At 43.8% G+C, this 12,351-nt stretch overlaps 1 protein-coding gene across 1 annotated transcript in view; it reads right to left on the reverse strand.

Annotated features, from left to right (window-relative positions):
- USP43 (ubiquitin specific peptidase 43) overlaps positions 1-12,351 on the reverse strand; it is a 523,315-nt gene that overhangs the window by 27,211 nt on the left and 483,753 nt on the right. Inside the window, exon 9 of the mRNA XM_030208099.1 lies at positions 298-401. Coding sequence (XP_030063959.1) covers positions 298-401 — 104 coding nt within the window. The remainder of the gene's footprint in view (positions 1-297; positions 402-12,351) is intronic.

A 12,351-nucleotide genomic window follows, 5' to 3' on the forward strand; every position in this document is an offset into this window, starting at 1 on the left:
TAGTTTTGATTATTTCAATAATTAAAAAAAATTGTGTATGAAACCTATTTTTATAGCATTTGACTAATTTTTGGAGATTTTTGTTGATATTTTGTGATTCTCATTTTCTGTATTTTTTGACTAGAAGACAAATGGACACACAGCTAACTCAAACTCAAAATTAATATCATGATGATTCTGAGCTAATTTGGGTGATACTGATGAACTACTCTCTTAACCACCAACAGCTAGATGATACTGGTTATCATTTCTCTCAACCACCAAGAGCTGGATTATGCTGGCAAGTGTCTCTCTTACCTATCAACAGCTGGATGATAAAGCGGTCTTCCATCCTGAGGAGAGAGGTAACTGCCAGCCACTGTGCCTCCGGCAACCCGAACGCGAAATAAGACTCCCACATTCTGAAGAAGAAAACAGAACCTACTCAAAACACATATGTAAAGCCGGCACACACATGGAACCATTTCATTTTAGAAACGAGAATACGCAGAGGGGGTCATTTTCAGTACTGGCATACCACACCCTGAGTAGCCACAGCGCTTTTGATGGAGGTTTAAGTACTTTAGATGGAGGGAGGCCTTAGCAATGTCAGAGATCTCAACTCAATACAGTTGTCAACAATGCTGGAGAATCAGACCGAGAATCCCATACCATAGTGAGTCCATAACACCATGAATAAGGGGACCCCAGCACTAGTTTCATGGTTCCACTAGCCAGTCTTAAGCATCCATTCCTGCCAATTCAGTGTGATATTGTATATTACAATGTGTGAATGCTCATGACATGTCCATTACATGCCGTCTTCTCAATAAACACCCCAGTTCTTTCAACTGACGGGGACTGTTCTGTGAGCTGAACAATATGAAACTAAATCTATTTTTATTTATTTATTGCATTTGTATCCCGCATTTTCCCACCTTTTTGCAGGCTCAATGTGGCTTACAATACATCATGAATGGTGGACATATATTAGAAAATAGACATTTAGTGTTACAGAAGGATCTTGGGCAGCATGGTGAAGAAAAAAACATGATAACAGTATAACAAGCAAGTATTATAAGACAATTCAGAATATATGTGGAGTAGTTGTGACACTCACCTACTATAACTACCTAATCACCCCTTTCTTCTTCCTCCTACCCTTACCTAACCTCGACACAATATTAAATGTATCTGTCACCCTACAATGACTTTGCTAACAAAATATGTAAGCCACATTGAACCTGCAATGACTATGTTAACAAAACTATGTAAGCCACATTGAGCCTTCAAATAGGTGGGATACAAATGCAATAAATAAATAAAATAAAATATTCACAGTCCCTGGCAGCTTGCATGGGATTCTCTTTCCAGAAGCATTCTTTTGAAAGAGAGGCATTGCACATCGATCTACAAATCTAAATCACAATACTTACAGACAGAGGCAGCACTAAACAGCAACACTGTGCATAAGGAACAGAAGTGAAGTTACATCAGGTGATTTCCGTGTCCTCCCTAACTGCCTATTGAGCGTTATTAGTTGATGCAGGAGCATTCACCATGTCCTCTATGAATAATCCCTTTAGGTTAATTTCTGAGTCTCCTCAAGCAACAATTTTATATCATATAATCCCTTATTCTACACTAGTAAAAAAGGCCCATTTCCGAAACCAATGAAACGGGCGCTAGCATGTGGCTTTTTTTATGTGTGTGCGTATGTGTCACAGAGTTATTTTGTGTGTGTGTGTGTGAGTGTGTGAGGGTGCGGTGTGTGTGCAGGTTGTTGATGTGTGTCTTTTTTTGTTTTGTTTTGTTTTTTGCTTGGGGGTTGGGGGATGTGCTGTGCTGTCCTTGGTCGCTGTTTGCTGCTGGCTGGGTCGCGGGTAATCCTTCCAGCTGGGCCGCAGCTTGTCCTGTTCGCCCACGTCCCAGATGGTGACGGGCACGTTGTTTTCCGGCTCCTCTGACTCCATGTCAAGCGATCCCAAATATAGTCTGTGCTATAGGCCCTCCGGCACTCTTCAGTACTGGCATTATGCATTTAAAAATCCCCCCCCCCCCCCCCGGTCTATTTTTGCACATACCCACAGCAGGGATATTCTTCTCTCGTTCCAGTGGTGGTTCTGTGCTCTCCGTGCTGCACAGATAATGAGCCATTCTGCTGGGGAATGCTCCTCCCTTATTGTCACGTAGTTTCCTCTGATTGGTCTGTCTTACGTTGCCTAGTGTTGCCTGGGAACGATGTTGTGATGGTCCTTTGTGTTTCAGAATGTTGAGGGTGTTTTTTCTGATTGGTCCGTCATGCGAGGGCCGGGCAGAGAGACATGGTCAGTGTTGTGGCTTCACCACCATGAATCCATGAACCCTTCAGGGAGTGACTTCAGAACGTTGTCTTCAGAACGTTGAGGGTGAGTTTTATTATAGTAGATGTGCCTTGCTAGAGGGCTGCTGTGCCCAATTTATACCTTTAAAAGTGGGTTAGAAAAATTCCCAGGGAGGGAAAACTTGTGCCATATTTCGGGCCCTGAATTTAAGAGGAAATCACTAAATGTTCTTTAGTCCTTCTGTGGGTCTATGAACAGCATGGGGGGTCTGGCCTCTGTGTTAGGTCCTGGTCATCTGCCTCTATTGTCTGACCTGGAGTACTTCTCAACCTACACTTCATGCACCCCCAGATTTACATATATCAGCATAGCACCTCACATTATAAAGGGCCTCATTGTTATAATGCATTACTTTAATAATGATTAATAAAAATGTTTGCATGTAATGTGCCCCTGTTTTGCAAACAGAGAAAAATATTACACCTAACATTTGTTTCCTTCTTAATCATAAAGGGCCTCTTAAATGTTACAGCTTAAGGGTCTCAATATACATAAATCTGGCCCTGGCCCTGCCCCGTTGAATGCTTTTCCTCTATAAATTCCCAAGAGCCTTTGGGGCCCTTTTGCTAAAGGGTTGGCGCACGGCAACAGGCTTACCGGCTGCCAATCCGGAACTACCGTCAGGCTAATGCAAGAGCCTGGCAGTAGTTCTCACCTCCAGCGTGTGCCATTTCTGGTGCTACAGTCATTTTTTAAATTTTTGTAGCACCGGAACTTAACCGGCGGTCATCGGGCAGCACTAGACGCTGCCTGGTTACAGCAAGAACCCTTACCGTTATCTCAATGGGTGGCGGTAAGGGCTCCCCAACGAAACGGCCGCACGGCCATTTCTTCCCCCCCCCAAAACGGCCAGTCTTTTACCTGCTGCGGTAAAAGGGGGCCTCAGTGCACGTCAAAAACACACGCTGATGCTAGCACAGGCCCCCTTTTCTCACAGCTTAGTAAAAGGACCCCTTAATTTCTTATAGCTTTATTCAATTAAAGCTTCTCTTCCTCAATTAACTGGCCCTATATCCCACCCAGTTCACTTCTAGCCAATCACGTCTCCACTGCTTTAATTTTAAGGGGTGTTTCTACTAAAGTGCAATATGTTTTTGCACTTAACACACCTTAATAGCAAAATTAAACATGACTTAAGTGATAACACCTAATTGTTGGGAGCATGCCCAGCCCATGCTAATTTTTCCATTAAAATTAACATAGGAGCACTTAGCCAAATTTGATAATGAAAATGCTTTAACTGATTAACACTCCCACGCCCATTCTCTGCCCATGACATGCCTCCTCTAAAAAAATGTTTTTTTGGAAAATAATTAATGTGTGCTTAGCCTGGAAACACGCAAAATACCACAAAACGCTTCAATGTGTTTTGGGGTAGGCTGTTTTTCACACGCTAAGCATGCTTTAGTAAACGGACCCCTTTCAGCAGCATTTTGGAAAGGACATCCACAAATTCCGCTAATATCTTGGAACAGGTTCTGCCAACACAGAGCCTGTTCAAATTTACATGGAGAAATGGATGTTCATTTTAATAAAATAGACGTCTAAAACATCTAAAACACAGGAACATAAACGTCTCCGTAGTAGCATATGAACGTCTTATTTTAAGAAATGGCAACCTTGACGTTTATGTGCTGGAACATATGTCAGCCATGTTAGAAACACAGATGTCTATTTTCCCAAGTCTATCAGAGCCCAGCATCTCTTGACAGTTTCATTTTTGGGGAGGGAGGGGGGACGCCAATCACTGGGGGATGATGGAGGTGACCTCCCCTAATTCCTCTAGTGGAGCGCTGATCAATAGGAGCACTTTTCTGAAACCTGGACCTCTAGATTAGCAGGTCTAATTCCTGTTGTCCATCTTTTCGGACACAGATACTCGTTCACCTTCTGAAACGGGGAATAAGCAACTATTTTTGGGCCTGACCTAGTCCTGTCCAAAATATGCCAGAAACTATAAGAGAAAACCACTATGCAGAAAAGATATATCAATAAAAAAAACATAAACGTATTTAAATATGGTGAAAATGGTGCTTAGAAAATAGTGTAGTGATCACTTGAGATTAAATCACCACTTGGTGATCACTAAATTCAGTCACTGCACCTTACAGGCAAATAGTCCAAAACTCTTAGAAAAAGAAAGAGAAAAACGTATCTGTATCAGATGATGTCCCAAATAGTCAAGATCTTTTCACTTAATCCAGAAAACTCAAGTAGGGAGGTGCTAGCGTGCCAAACCAAGGTGTCCAAATAAATATCCAGTATTCAGTATCAAAAATAAACAGCATTCATCCAAATTCAAACCAGTTTGTAATCCTTTCCTTCTCCGATCCTCAACACAATCATGTTTCGCATAATAGCTTCCTCAGAGTGCAAGAGACCACACCTCCTTTCCATCGGGACGATCTTCAGTTTTAGACATCTATATGCCAGCTTTGTAGAATCAGAACTTATACATCTATACATGATAGATATTTAACTGCCAGATTATAGATGTGCAAAACATAAATAACATTCCTAAAATAAGCAAATTATTGTACCTGAGTTCTAAAAAAAATGCTGTATACCGGTGTTTCCCAAGTCCGGTCCAATGAATATGCACGAAAGAGATTTGCATATAATGGAGGCAATGTATGCAAATCAGGTTCATACATATCCATTGTGGGTATCCTGAAAACCTGACTGACAACGGATACTCCAGGATTGGACTTGGGAAACACTGCTGCATACCACCTTGCATATTATTTGGAAAGGCAGGCTAACAATCCAAACATTTTATTAGAAATATACCTCCTACCTGGAAAATAAAATAAGCTAGACTACGCATGTGACCAAGGTAGGAGGTATATTTCTCTGATGCTTGCAATTAGTGGCATTGGCCAATAGAGTCACTGGGTAGAGACCTAACTCTTAATGCCTTTGATGCAACCCACACAATTGCTGCACTCTAGGCAATCCACCTAGGTCTGCCTAATGGAAGTACCTGCTGTGTGGTCTATAGGGTAAGTACATAGCTGTTATAGGATCATCTGTTAATGAAACATATCAATAAGTGCAACACATTGCTTCATATAATAGAAGAAACGGAAAGTATACTGGGAAGGGTCCAGTATACTGTGTTAAGCTGCAGCCATATTTTTCTTTAAATATTATATAACAAGTATGTCATACCTGTACTATGATTATCGAATAAAATAAAATAGAATAAACAAGAAGAAAAGCAAAGTACTCTTAGGAGGATAAGAGGGGTTCATGAACCTTATATATTATTAATCAACATTCAGAAGCAACATTGATAACTGCTGAAAAATGGAAAATTGGATGTCTTCCAGCCCTGGCAATTGATGTGATGTCAGTAACTTGCAAATAGTATTCTCTTAAAGAAATAAGACAGTATCTCATATAAACCAATGTTACCACTGACGGGCAGTCTATAATTAATGTGCTGGCCAATAGCCCCAAGACAGTACTAGAAAGAGAAAAAATAATAATAATTTTTAAAATCCTGCCTGTCACTCTGCTGCTGTAGAAATGGTGAAGGGTTATTTGTTGAATACGAACATTTTGCTTTCAGTCATTTTAGAAGTTGGCAGAATCCTAGGGCTTGCAAGTTAGAGGCTAGTGGGGGTGGGGCTCTATTAATGTGCTCTGTGGAGCGATTTTCTTTATGAAGCACTACTTAAAGTACAATTACTGTATAAAGATAACCATGGTAGGAAGGCTGATCCAGCGACCCAGTGTGTGCTTGTGCTGGTAGCACAGCACAGGAAAGAGTCACAATCCCCAGCAGGACATTGTGATGAGACAGTGAGGATAAAAAATCAGGTATTTCTCAGGGGAACACTTACACCAGGACCGGGGATACTGTAATCCGTGCCATTCCACTGGAGGATTCAGCCTATAATGATTGAGCTACAAGGAAAAGGGCCAGAAGATTAAAAATGGGTAAAACTTCAGGGCAGCTGCAAATAAAAGCACGGAATGTGTCAGGCTCTTGCTTCCCCCTCCCCCTTTTAATGTACGTGAATAGGGTTGGAAGCCTGGGGAATGGAACCGGGTGTCCCAAACCTGTCCTGAGGACCCCACAGCCAGTCAGGTCTGAGGATCTCCCCAATGAAAATACATATTATCGATCTGTATGCATTGGAGATCCAGCATATGCAATTCACCTCATAAGAAATTCAGATCTTGAAAGTCTGAAGCCCTTGAGTAAAAGTAGACCAAGCTGACCAAACGTAAAACTGAATTAACATTTTAATGGTATGCAGATCATGTGGTTTATAGATGCAGCTGGAAAAGGATTAGAACAGGAGAAGAGTGTTGTCAATCAGTAAACCTTCCTCTCTGTTTTCTGACTCTACTCCCCCCCCTCCCCCAATTGGCTCTAATTCTCACAGGTTTCACCTTCTTTTTTTCATGTGTGCCACTCATTGAGAGAAAGCTTAGACTGTTCCCTTTCCCTTGACAGGCAAGCGCATGGGATACATTTTTGGAGAGAAAGAAGCAGATTCTGCAATTTGGCTCTGAAGCTAAAAAAAAAAAGCATCAGAATCGGTTTCTTCACATACTGTTCACATTATTCGTGTGGGATTCGTCTTCTAGTTTGCTGTCGCTGTAATGTTCGCCATGTGTTCGGAGTTCTCCGCGGCGGTGGATGGCACAGCCTTCATTTTATAAGCTGTGTTCCTGCACAAGGGACTCGGTGAATACAGATGTTTTTGCATAGCTTGTTAATTAAATGTTCCATTAAGTTTTATGCCTGATTTCCAGGCAGCCCAGCAGTTGTCTCCTGACCCTGCATTTTACAGGCTGAGATATGGAAGGCAGCGTGACCTTCCCCCACAGAGCCCTGTGTGGGGACTGAAATACCACAGCACAATCTGCCAGCACTCGCCGATTCTGAATATGTTTACACCTCTTAAAATTCAGCATTGTACATAAATTCGGTCTGTCATTTCCCCTTCGGTAGTTTCTGCAACACAGCATCTAGGGGTTCCAGCTCGCCTGTGGTGTGTTGTTTCTTGACGTGTGCAAGCACAGCCAGCCTGTATGAGGCGGTATTTATTTTTCTTATTTTAAAGCACCCATCCATAAGTGCCCCAAGACAGTGTACAACATTTAGTAAACAAACACAATATAAAATCAGGCCATAAAATGCCATTGAAGTTGTTCAGGGTCCAGTACCTTGGCACTGGCTCACTACTGGCACTGGCACTCCTTGCCTTGCCACTGCGTACTCTGCATATTTGACAGTATACTGTGGGGGCAATTCTATAAGTGGGTGCATCTTTTTAGGTGCTCCAATGCCATGTGGAGAGAGGCCAGAGTGGAGGACTGGCCTAATGGTTAGTGTAGTGAAGAAACAATGTGACAAGGCGACGGCCATGGCCAGAAGGATGCTAGGCTGCACAGAGAGGGGTATAATCAGCAGAAGAAAGGAGGTGTTGATGCCCCTCTACAAGTCGTTGGTGAGGCCCCACTTGGAGTATTGTGTTCAGTTTTGGAGGCCGTATTTTGCTAAAGATGTAAAAAGACTGGAAGCGATGCAAAGAAAAGCTACGAAAATGGGATCTGCATTGCAAACCGCATGAGGAGAGACTTGCCGACCTGAACATGTATACCTTGAAGGAAAGGAGAAACAGGGTGACATGATACAGATGTTCAAATATTTGAAAGGTATTTATTTATTTATTGCATTTGTACCCCACATTATCCCACCTTTTTGCAGGCTCAATGTGGCTTACAGAGTGTTGTTATGATGCAGTCATTACATGATCTTAAATACAGACGATAATAAGCTGAAGGTAAATGAATTAGGTGCAAGGTGCTAGAGAGGTGTTGTGAGAGGTGTTTATGATGCAACCTAAGTGATTTGAGGAATGATTTAGTAAGGATGTCTTTAGTAGGCTTTGTTGAAGAGGTGTGTCTTCAAAGATTTGTGAAAGCTGGTTAGATTGTCCATATTAATCCGCAAACGAACCTTTTCCGGAGACGGGAAGGAGGTAGAACTAGAGGACATGAATTGAGGATGAAGGGGGGCAGACTCAGGACTAACGTCAGGAAGTATTTTTTAATGGAGAGGGTGGTAGATACGTGGAATGCCCTCCCGCGGGAGGTGGTGGAGATGAACACGGTAATGGAATTCAAACATGTGTGGGATAAACACAAAGGAATCCTGTTTAGAAGGAATGGATCTATGGAATCTTAGTGGAGATTGGGTGGCGACGCCGATAATTGGAGAGTAAAATTGGTGCAGGGCGGACTTCTACGGTCCGTGCCCTAATCGTGACTGAATAGATATGGATGGGCTGGAGTGTAAATTTTAAGGGGCTTTGACGTTAGCTTCCGAACTTTTAGTACAGGAACAGTGCTGGGCAGACTTTTACGGTCTGTGCGCTGAGAAAGGTAGTGACAAATCAAACTCGGGTATACATATAAAGTATTACATACCATGTAAAATGAGTTTATCTTGTTGGGCAGACTGGATGGACCGTTCAGGTCTTTATCTGCCGTCATTTACTATGTTACTATGTAGCAGGTTGGGGACTTGGGGAACTGGGTTCAGTTCCCGCTGCTGCCTGATAATCAGCAGTGGGTTTAGATTCTGGGGAACCAGGTTCAATTCCCTCTGCAGGTCCACTTGAGCCTGGGCAAGTCACTTAACCCTCCACTGCCCCAGGTACAACAGTAGTACAATGTACTACTTAGATTATGAGCCCACTAGGGACAGATCCAATACCTGTAAAATGAAACTGAAAACTGCTTTGGTCTAAGCAATATATAAATAATGAAATGGCATCTGGGTGCCCAGGTTCCATTATAGAATGCTAGTGTAACCCAGTATCAGTGTGTCTTACATTCTGACACCAGCAATAGACCTGGCAAGGGCATCTGTACCTTACTGTATTCTGCAAGTGAAGGCATGTTATGTGGCAGCCACCAAAGGGGGGGGGGCAGAAAAGGTCATTGGGGGCCCCCCACCACCCCAACCCTTGTTTCCAGCACCCCCCCAGTCTACCTTGAAGAATCCTGGTGGTCTAGTGGCTTCTTCGGGGGCAGAAAAGAACCCCACTCTCTTTCCTGCCTGCTCCTGCTGTTCTAACCAGCACCACTGCTTCTTCTAAATGGCTGCCAAGACTTTCTGCGATAGTCTTACAGGTTTCGGCAGTCTCAGTAGCCATTTTGAAGATGTGACAGTGCCAGTCAGAGCAGAGGCAGCAGACAAGAAAGAGTAGGGTTCTTTCCTGCCCCCAAAGAGGTCAGTAGACCACCAGGGCCCAGGGAGGGGCCACTGAGGCTAGGGGGGCTGTAATGTGCAGGGGGAGAAGAGGCACTGGGCCCCCCATTGCCAGTAGGCCCTCGGGCACTGCCTGTTGCCCGTATGGCCAGTCCATCCCTGGCAGTCACTCTCATGCTCCGCCCTTTGCAAAATACTTGCTTAATATGGATCTTGCTCGTAACTTTGTGGCAGTTGGGTGCGTCAATGACCCTGTTCTATTACATCGCACCTAATTTCTGGGAACGCACTTGACCCGCCCTTGCCCCTCCCATGGCCATGCCCCCTTTTGATTTGTGTGCTATAAAATGTAGGTGCGCATTTTATAGAATAGGGCGCAGGGCAGATCTGTATGTAAACAAGCGCCAATTAACACCAATTATTGATTAACGGTTCACTGACTAGTCAATTGCGTGCGGATCTGGGATAGGCGCCCTAATTTGGCCAACTGCACCCTTACAAAATAACATGCAGTCAATTTATTGCCGGTTATGCACATAAGTGCCGGCTCTCGGCAGATTTACGTGCATGACTGGCACGTAACTGTATGCGCCTCGTTACACATTGCTCTTCACATGTACCGGATGACAGTGAGTGTTGTAGTTGTGACTCCTCTGCTGCTGCACATGCAGTCACATTGCCGCGTCTCTTTTTCTCTTTTATTGTCTTTTAAGAAGTGTAAACCATTCTGAAAGAACTGGATTCAGTAAGATTCTATATAAAATTTGCCAAATAACTAACTAACTAAACTAGGGTACGATTCAAAGGAAAACCACAAGCCGCTCTTGATGAAGTTTGGGTCATTCTACAATGCAGTCATGAATAGTTCTGGGAGGTACTGGCACACAGAGACTGCAGCCCCTCCTCTTTTTACTGATTCTCCTTTATTGCCTCCTCACTGAGTTTTCCTACTGCCCAATTTTTGAAACTATCTATATGTAAAAATAACAAGGTAAAGCCACCCAGCACCTCTCCCTGCTCAGCTTGACCTCTTTCAATACCTACAGCCAGTGACAGTCACAGGGAAGCCTGTCTCCCCCCCCCCCCCCCATTTTGGGCTCAGGCCCCCCATAATAAGCTATTTCCCTTGCTGTAGCTAACAGGGAACCCCAAGCCCTGTCAGCTGAAGACCATATTCTCCTTCTCCTCTGGTCCAGCTGCCAGAATGCTCCAAAATAGCTGGTGGCAGTTTCCCCGAGCATGCGTGGGGCACGGGGGGAGGGGGTGGCAGTGGCAGCAGCTCAGGGACACTGCCACGGCTGCAGAGCTTGGAGAGTCCTGGCCACTGGATCAGAGGAGGAGGAGGAGGTCTTCAGCTGGTGGGGCTTGGGGATCCCCACCAACTCAAGTATTTATATTTTGATTTTAGGTACGGTACAGGGATGGAGGGCACAGAGCATCAGGGGAAGGGCAGGGGGGCAGGGGGCAGAAAGAAAATTCAGTGCCCCCCCCCCCCAATCAGCTATCTGGTAACGCCACTGCCTTCAGCCCCACCATAAACGACTGTGAAACAGCAGACAAGATTAATCAGAGCATGCATTCAACTTTTGGTGGGCAAAATACCAGAAGAGTAATCAGCAGGTGTCAGTTCCCTTCTAATACCACTGGAAACTGGAACCAATCATATCCATGCTGCCGATTTATGGATCCAGGTTTTGATGCTTCACCTTTTTTCATTCTTGTATTGCAAACAGGCTTAAATTCCAGGAGTGCATCTTGGGTTTAGATTTCACCAGCCCATGGCCCATGGGAAGATACAGCCAAGAGCTGGACGATCTAATTAACTTTCGCAAATCTTTGAAGACACACCTCTTCAACAAAGCCTACAAAGAGAACCCTTAACGACACAAAATCACCACACCAACCCACCCAGATATCAAAATACACCTCGGACACTACCCTATCTAACACCTTCTTCCCTAATTCCTCACCCAATCTCTGCTTATTACTGATTGTATCTAAGATCCTGTCATGACTATGTCATAACAACACTCTGTAAGCCACATTGAGCCTGCAAATAGGTGGGATAATGTGGGGTACAAATGCAATAAATAAATAAATAAATAAATAAATATTCAGGGGAATACTAAACCCTTCCCCTAAGGACACAGCTAGGACAGGCTTGTTTGCAAATTCCCTTCTCCTCACCTGAACTGTCCAAGAAAAAAAGCACTGCAGTAAAACTATCACACAACTCCTTGGCAAATGAAGGCTCAGCCTCTGGAGTCACAGTAATGTGACTACATCATTGCAGCACTCCGGTTTAATGAAAAGAAAAGCAAAGCATCAAGGAGCTGGAAAATGCTTTGCACACTAGATTGTAAAGCTGACAATTACCCTGGAAATAAAGAAAAGAACATCCCTTTAGGACAACTGCTGCAATCTACCCTGTGCTAAGGAGGGCGTTTCCTGCTACACCAAGGCAAAATGGTGGCTAAGATGTGGTGGCTGGTACAGCTGTTGACTACTACAGTCATGGAGGAAAGTCAGCCACGAAAAGTGGAGGAACTCTATTCCTACAACCGTAGTACACACAGACCAAATAAACATAATAATTTGGGGTTTGGAAAGTGCCTTTTCTCCAGTTAGGGGTGTTCTGAATTACTGCCTCTTCTTACTTTTCATGATCTATGTATCTGCTACTGAGTAGGAGTGGCCTAGCACTTAGAACTAGGGTTACCATATTTTGTCCCCCCAAAAGGAAGACACATG

This window comes from Microcaecilia unicolor, chromosome 6, assembly GCF_901765095.1.
Source record: "Microcaecilia unicolor chromosome 6, aMicUni1.1, whole genome shotgun sequence".
In the NCBI taxonomy this organism is placed as follows: domain Eukaryota; kingdom Metazoa; phylum Chordata; class Amphibia; order Gymnophiona; family Siphonopidae; genus Microcaecilia; species Microcaecilia unicolor.